Below are 23,489 nucleotides of genomic sequence, written 5' to 3'. Positions count from 1 at the left end.
ATCTTGTGTCGAAATTGCTTATATCTAATGATTAAGGTTTCGATGCTTTTATCTTTAGGGAGAAGTATAGTAAAATCATTTTCTGTTTTTAATTCTTCTTCTTTAACTATGTCAGCAGAAGATACAAGTTTAATTCAGTTAAGGTACCTTTTAACATTTAGATTATTATAAGAATCTGTTATAAAAATCATGATGAATTTTAAATATTTACTTATACTTTTATCATCATATTATTATATTTCTAATTTTACTATTTACCTTTATAATTTACCTGGTATTATTTTTCACCTAAAACGTTTAATGTTTTTAAAATAGGTTATAATAGTTATCGTTTACCTTTTAGTACTTATTTCATTTGTTTTATATATTATGTCTTAGAAGTGATTGTATTAACAATTACTTTTTTAAATATTTTATAACTACAAAGTCATTTATAATTAACATATGTTATATATCATTTAAATATAGGTTAAAACTTTCAAAGCTTATACGTTTTTCTATAAAACTTTATGATGCTAAAATAAATGAATATCAGAAAAACAACCATTGCTGATGATTGTTTTTCTGATGTATTTATGATATGATACAAAACAATACAGTGTAAAACTTGAAAAACTTTTACTAAAACATAATCAATTTTATTTTTTCTATGAGTTTTTTTATTTAAATATCAAAAAAGACTGCAAAATTGTTTATGCTTCACAAACATAAATATAGTAAATTTAAAAATATTTGTGGATTTTCTTTAGAATGTAGAAATAAGTAAAATTTGTTAAAAGGCCCATTTTTACATTAAAAGTGCAAGGCCTATGTAAGAATCCCGCATGGGCCACCACATCCCTGGTTCCTACCCAAATAGTTTTTGAAAGTAAATCCATATTTTTTTCACTAATGTTTATGGCATTCACTTGCAATATGCTATCTTTTTGATTGGTACAAGCATTAACAGAATGTGTACCGTTTGCACCTGGAAAAATGCATCATTTGGAAAAATGCATCCACTTGCACCTGGAAAAATGCATCATCTTGTCTGAACAAAGCAAATTTTGAATAGGTTATTTAAATTTTCTTCGTATTATTCATATAGTTCTTTTATATTACATATTATTTTGGTTATTAAGGTGCTCCCAGAAAGTCCTTACGGTCTTACCACAGAGCACAGCGGAAGAGCATTTAACTAGGAAGTTGATGCATCTTTTTTAACCAATCACTTTTTGGGTTTTCTTTCGTCAGACCTTTTGGTACTGAGCTAGAATTCTAACCACTTCACCATGGCTGCATATCAAACAAAAATTACTTGAGCCACGATGTGTTTAAATCGATTTCTTTTGCATCTTTATGTAATCATTATCTTTTTACAATAGAGAAATTGCTAAAGATTATTATTTTTATGTATTTTTTCTAGGCATTTTTGCCTGGTATTCTATGAGTTATTTTATTATATTAATATTTGCAAACTTTTGGGTGCTAGTGTAAGAAGTAAAACAATATTTCTACTGTAGGAATACAGTATTTTTTCTTTTAACAAGTTTATAGTTTTATCAAAGTTTTCAGCCTTCTTTTTGATTATAATTTTAGCCATATTTCATTATTCTAAGGGAACGTTGACATGATGTTTATTTTTTCTAGTTATAGTCTATTATAACCACAGTTAATAAGGAATACTACAATGTAAAAAAAAACACAATTATAATAACCATTAAATATAATAACTACAATCAGTTGTAATAACCAAAAATAAGTCCATAAAAATAACAACAAATACTTCTTGTGATTGTCACTCAAGGGCTGCATGGCAAACTCACAAAACAATGTATGCACATACTTTGCTGGGAACTGGATTAAGCAGTTACAACAATCCTCCACCCATAAAATATTCAAACTGTACTAAGTATGCTGGTTTATGACAGGTTCAACTTGACCTTCAGTTTTTTGTAGTAATGGGCTTAGAGAATGGTCTGAGTTGTTCACATGATCTCTCGGGACTAAAGTCTTTACTTTCTGACTGTTTACATACTCTGTTGGGATCGTTTTCCTTGTTAATTGGGTCGCACTCATTATACATGTTTTCATATGGGACTACTCATTATACATGTTTTCATTTCAGTTGTTTCAGGCATTTGATTGTTTGGCAAAGGACCATTTATGTCATCTTCTGTTTGTTTGTTTTTTGTTATTTTGTTTTTTTTTCTTTTATATCTTCACTTCCAATGAGGCTGCAAACAACCACTATTAGAGTTAGAATTTACTGTAAGAAGAAAGATAAAGTTTATAAAGCAAAATAACGATAAGCAGACGACTTAAAAGATTGCAAATTATATATACAAATCAAGAAAATTAGAAGGGAGTGAATTTCAAAGAACTGATGTTCAAGGAAAAAAACTAGAAGTATAAGAATTTTTGAAACACTTTAGAACAGTCACAGTAAAAAGATGAGACTTAATTGTATGATGATTAACATGAGAATGAGTTTTAGTAGATGCACAAGAGACACTAGCTTTTTAGAGCAGCCATTATAGTGTTTCTAGAAAAGAAAAAGAGGAGCTTCATAAGGACATTGTGAAAATGGTTAAAGGTTAAATGGTGAAAGAGCAGGTATAACTTTGTTTAAAATGGTTAAAGGTTAAATGGTGAAAGAGCAGGTTTAACTTTGTTTACAATGCATTTTTGCAACTTGTCTAAAAGAGAAAGGGCATCATTCGAAGATTTGCTCCAGATATGGCAACAGTATTCCATACAAGGGCAGATTTGAGATTTATAAAGATAAAAAATAGAATCCATAGTAAGAAAGTGGCGAGCATGATAAAGAGATGCAATCATAGCAGTTGCTAATTTTGTAATTGATTTGATATATTGTTTCCAAGAAAGATAAGAAGTAAGAGTTAATCCTAGAAGGCGAAGGTTAGATGACTCTTCGAGTACATTACTGTTCATAAATATAGAAGATCTAGATTGTTGTGATAATGATTAGCTAAAAAAATTGAGTTTTATCTGAAATCACCACCCACTGAGAGTGCCATGCTGTAGCAGAAGTAAGAACCTTTTCAAGCTCAAATGCCCCTCCAAGCAATCAGAAAGTCTTGGCTTCTTATCAAGACAAAAATAAATGGTAGTATCATCAGCAAACAATGCTACCTTAGATGTGAGAATATCTAGCAGATCATTAATTTAAATTAAAAAAAGTATAGGGCCAAGAATACAACCTTAAAAAACTCCTTAAGTTATAGGAAATAAAGATAAGTACTGTCCATCAAGGACAACTTTTATACAACAATTGCTAAGAGAGGATTCTTACAGTTTAATCACAAAATAATCTTAAATATGTTATCTGATACAGTGTTAGGAAAGAGCTAATGGAGAAGACCAGCATTCCCAACTTTATCAAAGGCTTTAGAAATGTTGGTAGCAGTAGCTTTAACCTCTCCACATATATCTAATGCACAATAAAACTTATTGGTTATTACCGTTAACAAATTAGCAGTAGAACAAGAAGAAATCTATATTGGTGATCAGAAAGTAAGTTATTAGATTCAAGATGAGAGATTAAGTGTTTGTTAATTAAAGACTTAAAAACCTTGCTTATGATAAGAAGAAGACTAATGGGACAGATGTCAGATGGCTCTCTAGAACTTTTGAAAATAGGAATAGCAGATGCCGTTTTCCAGTAGGCTGGAAAGCAAAACTTTTATAAGCACTTGTTAAATAGTTTTGAAAGTATAGATGACAGCTCCAGAGAACACTTCTGCAAGACTCTAATAGGTATGTTGTCCAGACCACAAGCTGCAGAAGAGTCTAAACAGGAAACCACTTTAGATACAGAAGCTGGAGTGATATGAGTGTCAAGCATTGAATCAACCTGTTTGTCGGCTATATCAGGTGGAATGCAACTAGTGGAATCAAGAGATGATATTGATGACAAGTTTTGAGAAGGGGGTGAAATCTGAACCATACAAGAGAGGTGGAATAACAGAGTTGTCGTTATTATAGACACTGTTAAAGATTCTCCAGAAGTCTGTTGAGCCTAATTTTTTATATGAAATACGAGATTTTGTGACCTGAGAATAGCGGGCTTTGGCGTTAGACAAAACCTTTTTACAATGGTTTCTAGCAATAGTAAACATGTCTGTTTTCTGGAGAATTATTTTGGCAATAGATATGAAAGTAATGGTTAAAATTGGATATTGCAGCAGCACAATGAGCGGAAAACCACGGTGAAGAATGAGGCTTGACTTGAAAATTGTTGAAAAGGAGTAAAGGGTTCTATGCCAGCTTGAATCCAAGAAGTTACATAAAAAGCATTTTTGGTCATTTTGATCAGAAATAACATCAAAAAGAGTGCAGTTTTAAGATAAAGGAGAGAGATATAGGACAAAGAAAAAGGTAATAGTGAAGTGGTGCTAAATGAAAGCACATAAAAGAATAGTTTGTGGATCCAAGCCTATTTTTCCGACTAATGGGTGAATTCTTTCGAATGTAAATGGCCAGACTAAGCATGTGACTATTGGAGTATTTATGAATTAAAAAAAGACAACCATCAACTCTAAGATGAAGCAACTGAGAAATGAAATGAAGCAACTGGGCTCAAATTAGTCTTACAAAGAGAAAGTAGGTCTAGTAAACTTTGCAAGAGATAAGACTCAACAGAAGAAAAGTTACTTTAAAGACCACAAAAAATTTTATGTATGATATATTAAGAGAACTTAGTGATGACAATAGTTTATTGTGTTTTAAAGTTTTTGATACTTAAGTCATTTTTTAAATTGGTTAAAGAACTTGACTCAGAGCACAGATTATACTCAATACACTATCTAATAGTCTAACCAATTTCCTCATTACTAATAGTAAACCTTAAGCTGTAACAAAGGGCTCTAAATTTAGCCAACAATGCATATTTAGCCAACAATGCATACCAAAAGTATGAACAGGGACACAATCCATGAACAACATGGCACTGTTAGTACTCTGATATTTTACAGCTGTTGATGGAATTAGCCTCTCTGAGAGCTACTACAGAGTTTGGGAAACTTGACTACCAGGTCGCCTCAGAATCATAAAACTGAGTTTTAAAGCTGTATCTTCATTAGGATATAATAGAATGAGTTGCCTAATCATCAAAAGATACAAGCAAAATCCATGAAATGAGTCAAAAAGATCCAGCATTCAACATCTTAAACTCTAAACAATTTATTATAAAAACATCTTTCTAGCCTAATAGATAAAGAAGAAGTGCCAAGCTGGTCAGCAAATAGAATTTGTGTACCCCTTAAGTCTTTACCTAAGAGGCCTTCGACAAGACAATAGCCGGATGAATTTAATGTCAGCCCAAGATGAGTATTTTTATCAAGATACTATCTCTAGCCTTTAAATTTTTCCTTTTGATACAATCAATAGCATTGTAATAGTTTGCCTTTCCTAAAAATGCCCTTAACTCTTTGATATTGGTGGGTCCCGGAACATCCATGACTGCTTCCATGGTTTGTGTTGTTGGTCTGCAGCCTTCTTGGCTGATTATAAAACCACAGAATATCACTTAAGGTCGTGTGAAAGAGCATATAGGTGCTTTAAGAATTAACCCTGATTCTTTCAAGATTCTTAATACAGATTCTTAGTGATTTAAGCGCTTTATTTCTGCTTTTCCAGAAATGATCATATCATCTACTTTTGCTTTCACAAATGGTAACCTGCTCAACCTTCTGTCCATTTCTCTATAAAAAATGCTAGTTACACTATGAACACCAAACTGAAGATGAGTTGGCTTTTATAAATTTTGACACATATTTATTGTTAAAAACTTGTGAATTTTCATCTAACTCAAGTTATTGATATGCTTCGGACAAGTCAAACTTGATGTATTTCTGTCCTGCTGCGATAGTGACTAGCTGATCAGTGGTGTTTGGTATTTGATAGGTATCCAGGAGGCAGCTTGATATATTATAATTTTATAATCCCCACATATATGTAATGGATCCATAGGTTCTTTTGAATTCTTTAGAACATGCACTATAAGTGCTGGCCATTTTGATTACTGAACCTTTCTCTAAATCCCTTGGTCTTCTAAGCTCTTGTTCAATCCTAATTATCAAAGCATATGGTAGTGGTCTTGGTTTAAAAACTTCGTATATAGGTATGTTACATTTGAAATCTTTAAGTACCCTAAATAATCATTAAACTCCACTGGAAATTTTGCCACTAAAGCCTTTACCCTTAAATTAAACCTATTGCAAAATTTGACTTTTCTCATTCTTTTACACAATTTCACCCATTCCAGGTTTAGTCTCTGAATCTAATTTTTTTCCATTAATGTAGGTATATTTCCTTTAACTACAGTGATGAGAAAACTGTGACATATATGTCGCACATATGTCTTTTATAATCTACTTCAACAAGCTCTATTACTTCAAGTCTAACAAGCTTTAATGCATAAGTCTTTCTGTTTAACCACTTCAGACCTTCGTAACCTTCCTTTATTCTTTTTACTCTTCTATAAGCTGAAACACCCACTATGGAAACAGCAGCCCCTATATCAACTTCCATGCAAACCTCTTTACCATTGATTTTTACATTTATCATAGCTGGTCCATTTACCCTCTCAGGTTCCTCACCTTTTTAATACAAGGCTAAAAAATTACTTTCATTTTCATTCGCATCAGTAGTGTTTCCCTTAGCTGATCCTTCACTAATTTCAACTTGTTCCACTTTTAATTCTCCTTCCTATTCTTCCACATGTGACACTTTAAGTTGCAATAACGACATTTCTTTGCCTGGTTACCTGTGTAGCCCAGTGGTGGACAGAAAAGGCATGCGACCAAACACTATTACTGATTGTTTACTATAAAAAATGTCACTTGAATTATCGAGAGATATTTAGTTAGAAAGTGTATTTTTTACAATGAATGTAAATGTTTTTAAAACAATTTATACAATTCATTTTATAAACAACAATGAAAACAATTGTTTATATAATCTTTTTGATAAATCCATAAATTTAATAGTTGAAAATATAGCAAAGTTATTTTTTTGTTTGTTATGTTATGTAAACTTTCTAATGTTTTTACACAACAATAAATGCTTGTAAATAAAGCTTTTTTGTTTTGTTTTTTTAATTCTGATTCTTTCCCAATAAATCTGCAAGCAACCATTATTAAGTTAGGAGTTACTAGAAAAAAAGAATAGATTTATAGAGCAAGAAATTGATTGACAGAAGACTTGAAAAGTTAAAGGTTGTATGAGTCAGGAAAACATGACGATTGGAGAGTGTTCCAAAGGGTTGAAGTGCTGGGGAAAAAACTAGACAAATTAAAGTTTTTAGAGCATGCAGATACAGTAAAAGAATAAGAATTTGCTGAATGACAAGTCAAGTGAGAATGAGTTTTAGTTGATAGAACTAGTGATGATAGCTCCTTTAAGCAGTGATCATGGTAGTATTTGTAGAAAAGAGTAAGAGTTGCAGCTTTACGGCGATGGGAAAGAGGCTCAAGCTTAGCAGATAGAGCGAGTCTAGCTACATTTACAATGTGTTTTTGGACCTTGTCAGGAAGAGAAAGAGCATCATTAGAAGAACCAGCCCGATATGACAACAGTATTCCATATAGGACCAAATTAGCAGATGCTAATTTAGCAATTGATTGTATATATAGTTTCCATGAAAGGTCATTAGTTAATAAGAATCCAAGAAGATGTAAAGATGAGGACTCAGTGAGTTTTAAAATAGTAAAATATCAAATATCCATTCATATGGCGTCACAGGGAGTGTGGTTGAATGGATGGTAGTTGTGCATTAGAAAGTGCGTTTTGATTACAGCTACAAAGTTATCTGCATCAGTTATATTGCGCTTACTTTGTATGCTGTAAGTGATACCCAGCTAGAAAACAGAAGCTTAAACTCTGGCTGTCATTTCTGATACTTTTTGGTGGGCTGAGTGCAGTTTTTCTTGGTTGATTTTAAAATTTCTAATGCAAGTTTCTCTGTTTTAGTCAGAAAAATAGTGTGTTAGCAATTTCATCTAGGGTTCTAGCTCCTAATAGTTTGACAAGCCGTTTATGGCCTGTTACTACCAAAAGGATATCACATCCCTGTGTGAAATATTTTGTCTGCTCCAGTGTCCATGCCATACCTAGCATTTCAACCTCAACTGGTGTGTATCGTTTTTTTTGTAGGTGACAAGATTCTGGACTCGGCAAGAGTTATTTTCCATCTGTCTATACAGCAGTAGTGGAGGGTCTCAACTAACCATTATTGTTTGCCATTAAAGACTGTTACAATTTCGTCAAAACCTCTGTTGTAGCCATTTCTGCTGTAAAGATACAAATAGATATACAGATACAAGTACAAGATATACAATACAAAAATACCGATACAAAACCTTGTGGAGCTGGAATGTATCTATAAGGTCCAAAATGTGTAATGAAGGTGGTGAGATGCCTATCTTCATTGCGTATAGTGATGCTATGATACCCATTCCATGTTACAGTTTTCCTTAAATTTCTTTGGACTAAATGAGCTAGTTGGAATGGCGATTTTATTGCATGAGTTTCTCTGTAGCATTATTTGTTAAATGGAGATAAATAAACAGTGACTAAAAAAAAAAATTCTGAAATTTTTCAGTCCCTGTGTAATAAGAAACATAAACAAAAGTTAGTTGTTGCTCTCAATTCCAAAACACGAACCTTGTTGAACAAGGCCACTGTGCAAAGAAACAATTTGAACTTGGATTGAACTTGTCACTTCTCATTTATGAGGCTAGTGCTCTACCACTACACAACTACCTGCACACTACATTATATTTGTCAGCCTGATAAGTAGAATACAATTATATCTGAAAATGTACCTCTTATTGTTTTTAAACATTAAAACTTTAAATATTTTAGGTTGGAATGACAATGATAAAGATAAAAATAACATTGCAAGTATATGTATACTACTATATTCTATTGAAAGTCGTGCATTTGCATTTTTGTTTAGATTTCAATAAAGAATTTAACTGTGTTAATTACTGGTTAATATTCTGCAAAATTTGAAATATAGGTGTATTAAAAAAATTCCTTGTTTGCTTGCAACTTGGTATAGTAATCAACTAATATCTTTTGCATGGAGAGAAATAAAATCAAATAGTTTTGAAGTAGAAAATGGCATACACCAAGATTTTATTTTGTGATTGTTTATTTATAAATTTTGTATCATATAATCAAAAATGGCTAATTTTGGTATAATCAAATAAGTAAAAGGTCTGTACACAAACTAATATTCTTATAAAAAGCTTTCATTTATATTCTTAAAAGTTGTTCAAATTGTGTTGCATTTGTTTATACAGCTCCAAGTTGAAAAATTATAAAAATGGCACACCTTCATTATTGTTATAGCAATGTATGTCTTCAATATACATTTTTTTTTAGTTAGTAAACAAGTAAAATATATATTTAAAAAAATATTTAAAAAAAAAATCAGCCTTTCATATTTTATTATAATAATTGTTTGGTATGAATCAAATTAAAATATTAAATTATAACAATTAAAATGGCGTAAATTTACCAGTTACATATGCAAATTGTTGTGCAAAGATAAAAAAAATTCAACATTACTTATATAAATTTTTAGTTTGATATTATTTTTGATTTATTTTAAATTTTTACTATACTTTTATTTAAAAAAAAAATTTTTTTAAACAAAGTTCTTATTTTAGAAAAGCAACTTTTGCTATGGCATGATTTTGGTTTCCGGAGGCACAGTTTGGTTGTGCCCCCGGTGTTATAACAACCAAAGTTGGATATACTGGTGGAAAACATCCGTTTCCAACTTACCATAACCTGTAAGTGTTTTCATAATTTTAACTTTTCATAAAAACAAAAAATAATATTATTAAATCTACCTGAAATTCAGCATATATTGTTAATGAAGTTAAATATTCCAATAAATTTTTCCTAATATGTCAGTTATGTTGCAAAAAAAACATCAAATTTTTTTTAAATTTCAGAATGTGGTTTAATAGAATTCTTTTAAATTTTTTTGCTTACAAATTTTAAATTTTTACTTAAAAAATGTTGAGTTGAAAATCATTACAATGTTCACAAAATATTTTGTGAATAAAAAAGTTATAATCAAAATTTCAGCTACAGCCTAACTGAAACTTTTTAGAATTTTTGTAGGTTAATATTTTCTCGAAAAAGAAAAATTAATAATAACAGAAAAAGTTCCTTTTTTTGACAGAATATCAAAAGTTTTGTTGTACAAGATGTTTGTGCCGAGCCACAATGTACAAGATGTTTGTGCCGAGCATCAAAATCTTGTACATTGTGGGAGTTATCAGTAAGGGATCATAAAGTTCCACAAAATTCCTTAAAAATTCTTTTAATTAATTTCGTTGACGCGTATTATATATGAAATAAATCTTGATTTTTTACAAATATTTAGTTTTAAATCAATGGTTTTCTTTTATATACTTGAGAGTTATATCAAATATATTGAGAGTTCTAGTTTTATTATTATATTATCTTTTTATTATTATTTAAAAACACTTTTTTGAACTGTCAAGAATATCTTAAGTCCATTTTTGCTGTTCTAGAAAAAGACATTTAAAGTTTTTAATTAATCACTGCGTTTGATCTCCTTAATTAAACCAAACTGTTTTTAAAATGCTTATAGAATATGTTATTATTTTTCATAATATAACAAATAAAAAGATTAAAAATTTAAGTTTATGAGAAGCAACAAATGGATGTAAGATAATTGTAAAACTATATAAAATATGACAAAATTTTACAAATTAAATTACCGCTGCAAAACAAGACTATTTTAAGTCCGTTTTGGTTTATTGTAAAGATCAGGGGGTAATAGATTACAAAAATCTTTTTAAATTAAAATTTTGTTATTTTTAATTAATCTGTTTATAAAAGTTTAATTATATTATATAAAAAATTTAAACAAGTTAAACAAAAGCTAAATATACAAAAAGTTAAACATTTAAAGTTACTTTGAGCTTATTAAACCTTCCTTTTTAATAAAAACTGCCAGTGTGAACTCTTTTAGACTAATGTTATTTCAAACGATTGCATTTGTGTACCTACCCCAGAGAGGTAGTGCAGTTGATCTTATATTATTAAGATGTTGATAGAGGGTTTATAACAGCTGTTATGGCTGTGTGTAAAAATGTCAAAATATTTAGAGCAATAGTAATAATGTTAAGGTTCAGTTCTAAGAACTTCACTTTTATTAAGGTTCAGTTCTAAGAACTTCACTTTTATTAAGGTTCAGTTCTAAGAACCTCACTTTCATTAAGGTTCAATTCTAAGAACTTCACTTTTATTTTTGTTTTGGAAGCTCTCTCTGAAGAGTTCAGTGTTGTTTTATCATGGGTTCTATTCTATACAGATAATTAATGCATGATTGCTGAGATAGAAGAATAAATAATACTACAATATCAGTATCAAAAAGATTGAATACAAACAAAAGGGATAAATATGAAGAAAATAATACTAGTGTGTTGTAAAGCATTTTTTGAAATAGCAATTTAAATTTTGGGAAAAAAATGCCTCCATGTAGCCTTGCAGGACAATCAGACAGTTGGTTACTTACAAAACAGTTTTTATTAATTAAAGTATATTTTAAACTATGAAGATTTTGTTCCTTGTGATTTTTTAAAAGAAACCTTTAAAAAAGCATTTTAGGTACATGTTTAAAAGTATACATAAATTATACACTACTTTAAAAACTGAATGTACTACAACGCATTATATGATTTTATTAAACATAATTAAAAAAACTGACTTAAATTAACTTAGACATGCATGTGATTTAAAATGTTTCGAAGTGTGACTATGTTTTTTACTAAGTCATTGTTGCATTTTGAAGCATGTTTTCTTTTTAATTCAAAATGTGAGTGTATTAAATAAAATGTAATCATTGAAGTTGCATTTTTTCTCAATTCAAAATAAGTTTGAAAATTTTCTTTCAATTCAAAATGCAAGTTTATAATTTTTTAAATGTATTAGTGCCATTTTGAATGATGTGAATGATGTGAATGGGCATTTCAATCAATAACAACGTTGAACCTTTTGTTTTATTAAAATAAATTATTTAAACTTTGTCAATTAAAACCATTGTAATAAAAAATATTAAACACATGGTATTTTTTTTCTAAAAAAAGAAGTCTTAGTAATTTAAATTTCTTTTAAAATTTAATGTTTAAACATTCAACTAATTTAAATTTGATTAAAGATTGAGCAAGAATTAAAAAGAAATTATTTTAATAAAAAAAATATTTCAGTTATGGCTTGTAACTATTTTGCTCCATGAAACACAATGGAGCCATCTTACAATTGACAAAAAGAAACTAGACAAAATATATACTACAACAAAAATAATCAAGAACATTTAAGACAGCTTGGCTTATGTAGTTTTCTTGGTTGCACTCAAATAGGTAAACTTCTTTAAAGTTGTGGCTTGTCTCATGTCTCATGACTTGTCTCTTGTCTCATGACTTTTCTTTTGTCTCACGAAAAAAAGTCTCATGACTTTTTTTGCCACTCAAAACTTTTTGTAAAAAGAAAGAGTAACAGGAGTAAAGCTGACAACTAAAGATGAACATTGAACACTGACTTCTCAAGCCAAAATTTGAGATTAAATTTGATGTCACAAATAAAAGGCCACATTACATCTATAAAAAATGCAATCAGCCCCAAATCAACAGAAGGCCACTTTTAATAAAATTTTTCATGATCATCTTTAAAAATTGTATTTAAAGTTCTGATATCTCTTCAAACCTTGTTACAAAATACTATTGTGTTATGAAAAAGCATAATGAATGTAAATTTAACTCAACAAAGCTTTCATATTTACATCGTTAAAATTTAAGTTGCGTTATTAATGCTTTTTAAAGTACCCCATTGTGATTAAATTTAATTTTAAACCATGTTTTTAAACTCTTTTTTTAAAAATCTTTTTAACTATGTAATTATAAAAAAAATTTTAAATCAAAATTAGGAATTTAAAAAAGTTTATTTTTCTTTATTATTTGTTTTTTAAAACAAACTTATAATAAAACCTTATAATCTCTTTGTTCTCGCAATTTTTTTTTTAAATAAGTAATCAATAAAATATTTTAATAAATATTATGAAAACATATAAATAAATTCCATCAGTTACCGAGCATATATTCGTCGACACAATTTATGTTTATAAATAAAACTTATATCAAAATAATTTACTTTGAATCAAATTCTTTTGACATAAAGTTTAATTCCATTTGTGAAGAGAATACTCTTAAACAATTTGTTTGAAAATATTTCATAAAAATTTATTTTTATGTAAAAAAATTTTAAGAAAGATTAAGTAAAAAAGTTGCAAATATATTTTGCATAAAATATAATACAAAATTAAATTTTTTATCTAGAAATTATATTTAATTTCAAGTTTTTTTAACTATGATAAGTTAAAACTTAGAATTTCAACTTTAAATTAAATGTTATAAAGTTTAAATAATAAGAAAATGATGATTAGATAGTTGTGTGGTGTGACCCTGAATGATAGCAAAAGAAGCAATGATCTTGGAATTGGGAATATGGAATGTATCTAAAAGAGTGCGTCAAGGATGTTGTTTGAGCATGTAAAGACCTTGTTGTAGAGTTTAAAGTCCTTGATGATTGGGTATCAGTATTTAGATAGTTAGAAGTTTTAGGTGAAAAAGAAGTAGAGGTAAACCAACTTGAGGCGAATGCATTGCAGATGGCATTAAAAAGCTTCAGTTAAGTAAGATCCTGTATATTGGAGAATAGGGATTATGAGATGATGATGATGATTACTATTGATACTCATATAATCTTTATTGCTTATCTTTATTTGCATATATGTATTATATTCTCAGTATCTTTATTGATGTCCTTATTAAAATTTTAAGTCAATTACCAATAAAGCAAAATAACTTTTAAAAATTTTTCATTTAAAATTTTTGTTATTGTTTATAATTTAGTGGTGATCATACAGAGACAATGGAAATTCAATATAATCCATCTGAAACAAACTATAGTGCACTCTTAGATATGTTTTGGAAGTATCACGATTCAACCGCTGTAAATAAAACACAATATATGTCAGCTATCTTTTATCATGATGAAGAACAACAATCTCTTGCTCAGTCTTCTTTAATACTTATGCAAAAAAATACCCCCAAAAAAATCCAAACAAAGATTCTTCCAGCTGAAAGATTTTATGATGCTGAAAAGTAAGTGTTTTAATTTTCAAAAAATATTTTACTTCTATTTCATTAAATTTTTTTTATATATACATTACTAATTACAATGTAGATCATTTTAATAAATTTTTGTATGCTATTGTGAAATAGTTTCACTCAATTATTATTTATTATGTTATTATAAAACGAAATTATAAAGCTTACTAAAACTTTTTTAAATTGCTATTTTTTAATTTTTATTCTAAAAATTGTATTCTAAATGGTATGACTAGCGTAGTTTAAGTGAATTACAGTTTTTTTAATAAATGAATATGGTAGTTTTTCCATATTCTAAAAGTTGTATGTTAAGTTGGGTTTGAAGGCTAGGGTTGTTTTTAATAAAAAATTAAAATATTTTAATTTAAGATAAACATGCATATAAGTATTTTAGTTATTAAAACACTTTAAATGCAAGTAATGAGTAGATTCTCATGGTGAGCTCATTAGTGTTAACTTTTTTTCATTGTCTTTTGATGTAGCTTTTGACTATTAAAGTTAAAAAAAAATGATAATTTTAAATTAACTTTTAACTTAAACAAATATGCAAAAAACTGTATATGTTAAAACTGCTTCTTATCTTTAAAATCTTTAAAGGTTGTTTTAACTTTCAAAATTTCAAAAAGTTACGAATTTAAATTTGAAAAAGAAATTTTAAAATTTCTTTATTCTTTTAATTTTTAAAATTTCTTTATTACTTTTACAAAAACTGGATAATTTTTGTTGTTGTTGCAAATTATTAATTAGAATTGAATTTTGCACAAAATAGTAAATAGTTTTATAATTTGAACTTCGAAGAAATCGAAATTATTTTAGTCTCTTTTTTGTTAATTTTATAATGATTTCAAATTTTTTTTTTCAAAAAAATTTGAAATCATTATAAAATTAACAAAATTTCCAATTTTTGTACAACCAAATAAAAATTTTCATTTTTATTTGGTTGTACAAATTTTTTTTTTAATCGATTTTTTTTAAACTAATTAATTCCAAATAATTAATAAGTTACATTGTTTTTTTAATATTTCTGTAATTACGATTCATCCGTATTTAACCAATTAACCAAAACTATATTTGTTTTAAAGTAATCATTATATCTAATGAAGATTTTTGGTTGTATATGTTGCTTATGCAATCTGTTTTAGGTTTGTTTTTTACTTTAACAATAAAACTTTGATAAATTTAGGTATACTTTAATGATAAAATTACTGTTGACTGTGATTTGTGTATAAGCTTTCAATCCTTAAAAAACTCTGTGTTTATTCTAAACATCTGGTTATTTTTCTTTGTTTGTATTACTTATCCTCCTTTGTATAATTTTTTTTAATAAAAATATTTTTTATCTCTCTGGGCTTTCATTGCTCAGTCTAGTTCAAGCACTGCAGATTGCCTGCATCAAATATCACAAAGTTATTATTGATTTATTACTCTCTTTTCAAACAATGCAAGACTTTCAAAAAACAATTTTCATAATATAAACCTTAAAATTTGCCAATTGAAGTTTCTTTTTGTCTTGATTTACTGCAAAATAAACTAATAAGCTTTTTCTTTATTTTGTTTTATTAAAACAAGCAAAATACTTAAACATCACACCAAAACATAGAATCTAAAATAAAATATAGAAAATGTCTACTATGGTTTGAATTAATATCTAATGCTGCAATAACTTTGCAATAACGGAGAGTTTCTCATTAAAAATAAAATTTCAACGTTGAAGTCTTTATGGTAGCTCACAGAATGATTCTATCAACATATGTAAAATATCAAAGTATTGACAATTGCTATGCTGTGCATGAGAGGTGTCCTTGTTACTGCTTTCAGTGGGCATTGCCAAGACCACATATAAGTATATTGATGTATCAGTATTTTAAATTTAAATAAACAGAGAATTTTAATTTTAATTGATAGTTTTACTGACTTCTGACCCAGCAATATCAATTCCAATGTTTCTATTTAGGCACCCTAGAAACAAAACCACTTTACACGTTGATGCTTATCATAAGTCTAGTTTAACATCTATCAAAAAGAATATTTGATATAGTCAAAGTGTGGTTTTTTATAGTACTAATTAAGTTTAATTTTCTTTAATTCTGGTTTTTTAGGCAAGAAATGGCCTAAACCTCAGAGGATTAAGTGCTTCACACATCAAATTATGAGCTACTGCGATTATAGTAATTGCTAGACATAAAGGCCTTGTCATTTATATTCCTATGTTGTACAATGGTTTGATTAACAAATTCCGCATTTTTGTTTTTTATATTTGCATAAATATAATAAAATAGCATTTTTAATTGGTATCTAATTGCTGATATAGTTTATTAATTTAAATTGTTTAATTTGTAGTAACTCTTTGGTAACAAGTCCTGTATTGTATTTGTACCCAGTTCAGTATGCCAAAACTGCCATGCTGCCTTTGATGTTCGAGAGAAAAAACAAGACAAATGAAAATTTTTGGAGCACTTTAGAACATTCACAGTAAAAGTATGAGACTTAATTGAATGAAAAGTAACATGAGAATGAATTTTAGTAGATAGCACAAAAGACGCTAGCTTCTTAAAGCAGTGCCCATTATAGTATTTTAGAAAAGAGAAAGATAAACAACATTACAACGATTAGATAATGGTTGGAGGTTGGCTGCAAGAGCAGGTGCAACTATGTTTACTATGCGTTTTTGCACCTTGTCTAAAAGAGAAAGAGCATCATTGGAAGATCCGCCCCAAATATAGCAACATTATTCCATACAAGGACGGATTTTAAATTTATTAAGATAAAGAATAGAATCCTGAGTAAGAAAGTGACAAGCATGATAAAGAGATGCAACCTAAGCAGATGTTAATTTTGCAATGGATTTGGTATATGGTTTCCAAGAAAGATCAGAAGTAAGAGTTAATCGTAGAAGATGAAGGCTAGATGACTCATTGAGTACATTACTGTTCATAATCATAGGAAGATCTAGATTATTGCAATAACGATTAGCCAAAAAAAATTGAGTTTTGTGTGAATTAAAGTTCACTAGTCACTGACAGCCCCAAGCTGTAGCAAAAGTGAGATTCTTTTCAAGCTCAAATGCCCCCTCCAAGCAATCAGAGAGTGTTGGCTTATCAAGACAAGACTAAATGGTAGTATCATCAGCGAACAAGACTAATGGGGTGGTAGTTAGTCGAGTTGCTCTCCAGAATTTTTGAAATTTGCTCTACAGAATTTTTGAAAATAGGGCATAATAGGTGCTTTCCGGCATTATTGTAAACAAGAATCTGATAAGGACTTGTTAAATAGTTTTGTAAGTATAGACGACAGCTCCTGATTCAATTCAGTCTTGTCTTTAGGTGAGGTGACTGAACCATTCAAGAGAGGTAGAATAACAGATTTGCTCTTATTATAGATACTATTAAAGATTCTCTAGAAGTCACGAGAGCCTTTTTTTGTGTGATAAAATACAAGATTTTGTGACCTGAGAATACCAGGCTTTGGCATTAGACAAAACTTTTTTCTTATTGTTTTAAGCAAAAGTAAATAGACGTTTGTTTTCTGGAGAATTATTTTGCTTATTGATATGAAAACAATGATTTTGATTGGAAATTGCAGCAGCACAATGAGAGTAAAGCCAAGGAAAGAGTGAGGCTTGACTTGGAATTGTCGAGAGAGAATAAAATATTCCATGCCTGAATCCAAGAAGTTATGCAAGAAGCACATTTGTCAGCAGGAAGGCGGTAGATTTTTACCTAAGGGCCATCACGAAGAAAATCACGTAAAGAGTCCCAGTCAGCTTTAAGGTAGTTGTAAGAGGTACGATGATAAGGGGATTCTGATGATGAAGAAGTATGAGATAACAGTTTTAGAGAGATCAAACCATGATCAGAAGCACTTAAAGGTAAATGTGAAAAAATAGAGCACTGGCTTGGATTAGAAACAAGACATAAATTTGGTAGAGAAGGTAAATGATTCGAATTGTCTGGAAAGTGAGTTGGAAAGTTGACTATTTAAGTTAGAGATTGAGAAAGTAAAAAGTTGTGGGCCTTAATGCATGCACTGACATTAGACCCAAGCCTTTTGGTGTGATGAGCATTAAAGTCACTAGCAACAACGATATTGGCTGAAGGATAAAGAGAAAGGGCTATTTCAATTTGATCAGATATAACATCAAAAAAAGTGCAGTTTTGAGATGAATGAGAGCGACATAGAACAAAGATAAAAAGAAGTGGTGCTAAACAAAATTCTGTGTCTAACTGAGATAATGTATATAAAATCAAAATGTCTGAAATATTTCTGACAAATGTCAGTAGCATTAAAGTTTTTTAAGTGCTTTTATACTTTCATTAAAGAACAGAAGTTATTTAGAATTCATACAAGAACCAGATACTTACTTGAGTGCTAAAGTGCAAAATAACAGCAGATACTTGTTTTAGTGCTAAAGTGCAAAATAACAGCAGATACTTGCTTGAGTGCAAAATAACAGCAGATACTTGCTTGAGTGCAAAATAAAAGCAGATACTTGCTTGAGTGCAAAATAACAGCAGATACTTGCTTGAGTGCAAAATAACAGCAGATACTTGCTTGAGTGCAAAATAACAGCAGATACTTGCTTGAGTGCAAAATAACAGCAGATTCTTGCTTGAGTGCAAAATAACAGCAGATACTTGCTTGAGTGCAAAATAACAGCAGATACTTGCTTGAGTGCAAAATAACAGCAGATACTTGCTTGAGTGCAAAATAACAGCAGATACTTGCTTGAGTACAAAATAACAGCAGATACTTGCTTGAGTGCAAAATAACAGCAGATACTTGCTTGAGTGCAAAATAACAGCAGATACTTGCTTGAGTGCAAAATAACAGCAGATACTTGCTTGAGTGCAAAATAACAGCAGATACTTGCTTGAGTGCAAAATAACAGCAGATACTTGCTTGAGTGCAAAATAACAGCAGATACTTGCTTGAGTGCAAAATAACAGCAGATACTTGCTTGAGTGCAAAATAACAGCAGATACTTGCTTGAGTGCAAAATAACAGCAGATACTTGCTTGAGTGCAAAATAACAGCAGATACTTGCTTGAGTGCTAAAGTGCAAAATAACAGCAGATACTTGCTTGAGTGCAAATTAACAGCAGATACTTGCTTGAGTGCAAAATAACAGCAGATACTTGCTTGAGTGCAAAATAACAGCAGATACTTGCTTGAGTGCAAAATAACAGCAGATACTTGCTTGAGTGCAAAATAACAGCAGATACTTGCTTGAGTGCAAAATAACAGCAGATACTTGCTTGAGTGCAAAATAACAGCAGATACTTGCTTGAGTGCAAAATAACAGCAGATACTTGCTTGAGTACAAAATAACAGCAGATACTTGCTTGAGTGCAAAATAACAGCAGATACTTGCTTGAGTGCAAAATAACAGCAGATACTTGCTTGAGTGCAAAATAACAGCAGATACTTGCTTGAGTGCAAAATAACAGCAGATACTTGCTTGAGTGCAAAATAACAGCAGTTACTTGCTTGAGTGCAAAATAACAGCAGATACTTGCTTGAGTGCAAAATAACAGCAGATACTTGCTTGAGTGCAAAATAACAGCAGATACTTGCTTGAGTGCTAAAGTGCAAAATAACAGCAGATACTTGCTTGAGTGCTAAAGTGCAAAAAAAAAGTGCAATAAAATAGCAGTGTTAAAAACTTGCTATTACTTTGTTATTGTTTTTTTAATGTATAAAAAATTTAGGTAACTGGCTTTTGTTTAAAACCATTATTTCTGAAACCGTTATGAAGTTCTAGCTCTTTTGAGACTCAAGATGATATTATTTTTTAAGAAAAAAAGTTCGGTAACATAAATATGGAACAGCAAGTAATTAAAAGGTCAGCAAGTTATCCCAGGATACCTGTTTCCAGAGGCTGTTCTATAAAATCTGATTTTGTATCACTTATAAAAGATTTTGTGAATAAATTAATTTTTAGATAATTTAATATTTAATATTAGAAATTATTCAACTTTACAATTTGAAAAATGATTTAGACATGTGAGTTTGCTAGCCTTTATTACAGAAATGTTTTTTATCTGTTTTGATGATCAAAAAGCTTTTTACATTTACAAAAAACAAAAAAAATGTTCTGCTTTTTATTGACATTTTGCAACAAAACGATAGCCATGTGAATCATTTTTTTTAACAGATCCAATACTATTTTCTCAAAAACTGCAGATGAGAAACTTGAAATTTATTTTTAAAAATGTTATTCCATACTATAAGGGGTCATCCATAAATTATTTCGCACTCTAGGGAGGGGCAAGTGGTTAGTGGTTTTGTGACAACTTATACAGAACCTGTTGCTAAAGAGTTACTATCTTGCGACAAGGGAAGGAGAAAAACTTATTTTTCAGAAACAGCTTTTCAGTAAAGGTGTTTTTTTTTTCACTCTAAAAACGATCTTAGGTCTTTTTTTCACTCTAAGAACGGTGTTTGGTCTTTTTTTTCACCCTAAGAACAGTGTTTGGTCTTTTAAATTTTTAGCTTTGCTTAATGAAAGATGATTTTTTTTTTTAATTGTAAAAATTTATTTTAAATTGTAAAAAAGATAAATTATTATTATTATCACTTTTTTTTTTACAACAGTTACCACCAAAAGTACTTACTAAGGCGTCATACAAAGATTTTTCAAAGCTTGAATCTGACCGATTCTCAAGTAATTCATTCAAGCGTTGCTGCTCGTTTAACAGGTTATTTGAATGGATATGGCAGTGTGAGTAAGTTAACTGAAGAATGCCACAAGTGGGGACTTAACGAAGATCTAATTAAAATGATTATAAAAGTTGTAGAAAAGACTACTATGAATGGAGGGTGTGAGGGTGGAGTCTGTAAAAAATAATTAGTATTTGTTTATGTTATTTATATTTCTAGATAAACTTTTAACCATTTTTAATATAGGAGCCTTATAATGCGTTTGTTCTAAAATCATGCTACATGAATGTTGATGTAGCAGCTTGCATAATATATATTTTTTTGTTTTTATAGTTAATTTATTTCATTTATCAATATGCGAGCTTATGACACATTTGTTCTGAAATCATATCGCATGAATGTTGATGTAGCAGCTTGCATAATATAATTTTTATTTAACTTATAGTTCATTTGTTTCTTTTGTTATATACGAGCTTATGACACATTTGTTCCGAAATCATTTTGTATAAATGTTGATGTAACAGCTTGTTTAATAAAGAATATATATAAATATTTGAAATAAATTTGTTATCAACGCACAGTGATCTTTTTGTGGGAAATATTAAGCCAAAACTCAAACTTTTATTAAGTTTTACTATTTTAGTTGTTCATAATAAAAGTGCACATACCGGTCATGTAACATACTGGTCATGTGAGATGCACACCTAGAATTTCTATTACTCAGCCCTTTTAAATGTACTCAGTCACTTTGACATCATTGATTGTAACAGCATTATTATTAAGACTGTTAATTTCATATAAAATTATTATTAAGACGGTTAACTTCATATAAAATTTGTTTACAATAAAATATTAACTTTATGAAACTTACAACGGAAATTAAGTTCTTATGACGTCATGAAAAGTTTTCTTTACGAAACCTTTAAAGCATCCATTAAACAAGGTTCTTTCCCAGATTCTCTTAAAATAGCAAAAGTAATTCTTATCTTTAAAACAGAAGATCCGAATAATATAAAAAACTACATAACTATTTCTGTTCTTCCGGTTTTTTCAAAAACCTATGCTATAGAAAGCAGGTAAAAGTCCAAGTTCAAAAAAAAATCTCTAATCGAAAGTAAGTTATTTTCAACAAAAAATCATTATCTTAAACATTAATGAGAATAATATATGGTTTCCCACAAGGATCCATACTTGGATTATTTCTTTTCATTATACATATAAATGATCTTAACAAACATCCAATTTAAAGGCAATAATTTTTGTAGACTAAACTTGTTTCTGTGACATGAAAATATAGACATACTTTATAATAATATGAATAGCGAACTTGAAAAAATTTATTTTGGTTTAAAAAAATAGGCTAGGCTATCTTTAAATATTAAAAAAACAAAATGGATACTTTTCTATTTAAGCTATAAAAAAACAGATACTGTCTGTAAGCACGCCCGACAATGTCATCCCAAAAAGGAAAAAAATGATGAAAATCTCGGGAGTTTTTATTGAAGAAAATCTATCTTGGAGGTTACACATTAGGATTTCTAATAAAGTTGCAAAAACTATTGGAATTTTATACAAATCTAGAGGTACTTTAAACAAAAACTAATTAACACAGTCATACTACTCATTTATTAATTGTCATAAAATCATGCAAATATTACATGAAGTATTGATGAAGTACACATAAAATAAGCTAAAATCTCTTTATCAGCATCAGGAACATGCAGCTCGCTTAATAAATTTTGAAAATCGTTTTTCAAACTCTAAACCGCTATTTAAACAAATAAACGCCTTAAATGTTTATCAACTAAATGTATTTAATGTTTTGTGTTTTATGTACATATGTAAAGAACTCATGTCCCCCAATGTTTTTGTAAACCTTTACAAAATTAAACCCCAAAACAAATATAACCTACGTAACAATAACATTCTAAAAAACCTATATGCAAAAATAAACAAGCTTTATTTTGTATATCTCATTGTAAACCTTTTCTCTAGAATGAAATAGTACGGCCTAATTTTGTTTTTCATCTGAATTGATCTATTCCTTTTTCAAAAAATCTATATAAAAAAAAAACTTTTAAACAAAAAATATTCTTGATCTTTTAAAAAATATATGTAGTTGTAATACTTACATATTAATTTGTTATGCTTTAATGTGAGTTTCACTTCTGAAATATGTACAGTATTTAATATGTGATTTAATATGTATTTTATGGTTATATATTTTAGGTATATATTTATTTTATAAGGTATGTAGATCTTGCATGGTTCAGATTTTGTTACCTTTGTCACCTCAAGAGATGATATTGATAAACTTTTCATCAATATCATCTCTTGATTTTACTAGTCGCGTTCCACATGATATAGCCGACAAGCAGGTCCATTGCTTGACATTACTACACTCTAAAAACAATCCGTTAGAAAAAGTAACGGATTACTTTTTTCCGTTAAATTAACGAAGTAATTCGTAACCAAAAATCACAAAATTAACGGAGTAAAATAAACTATTAACGGATTCTTCGAAATTTCGTTAATTCAACGGATTAAATATTCAAATCCGTTGAAAAACAACTGAAGTTTTTGTTGAAAAGGGTTTCAATAAGAAATTAT

At 29.2% G+C, this 23,489-nt stretch overlaps 1 protein-coding gene across 1 annotated transcript; it reads left to right on the top strand.

Annotated features, from left to right (window-relative positions):
* LOC100197007 (peptide methionine sulfoxide reductase) lies at positions 1-21,457 on the top strand. The gene is made up of 4 exons (XM_065788960.1): positions 1-143; positions 9,681-9,806; positions 13,962-14,213; positions 20,814-21,457. The coding sequence occupies exons 3-4, from the start codon at positions 13,981-13,983 to the stop codon at positions 21,064-21,066; spliced, it is 486 nt and encodes a 161-aa protein (XP_065645032.1). The 5' UTR covers positions 1-143; positions 9,681-9,806; positions 13,962-13,980; the 3' UTR covers positions 21,067-21,457.
* Positions 21,458-23,489: the final 2,032 nt, after the last annotated feature.

The sequence above is a fragment of the Hydra vulgaris genome, chromosome 01, assembly GCF_038396675.1.
Source record: "Hydra vulgaris chromosome 01, alternate assembly HydraT2T_AEP".
Classification (NCBI taxonomy): Eukaryota; Metazoa; Cnidaria; class Hydrozoa; order Anthoathecata; family Hydridae; genus Hydra; species Hydra vulgaris.
This window is presented reverse-complemented; position numbering and strand designations above follow the sequence as displayed.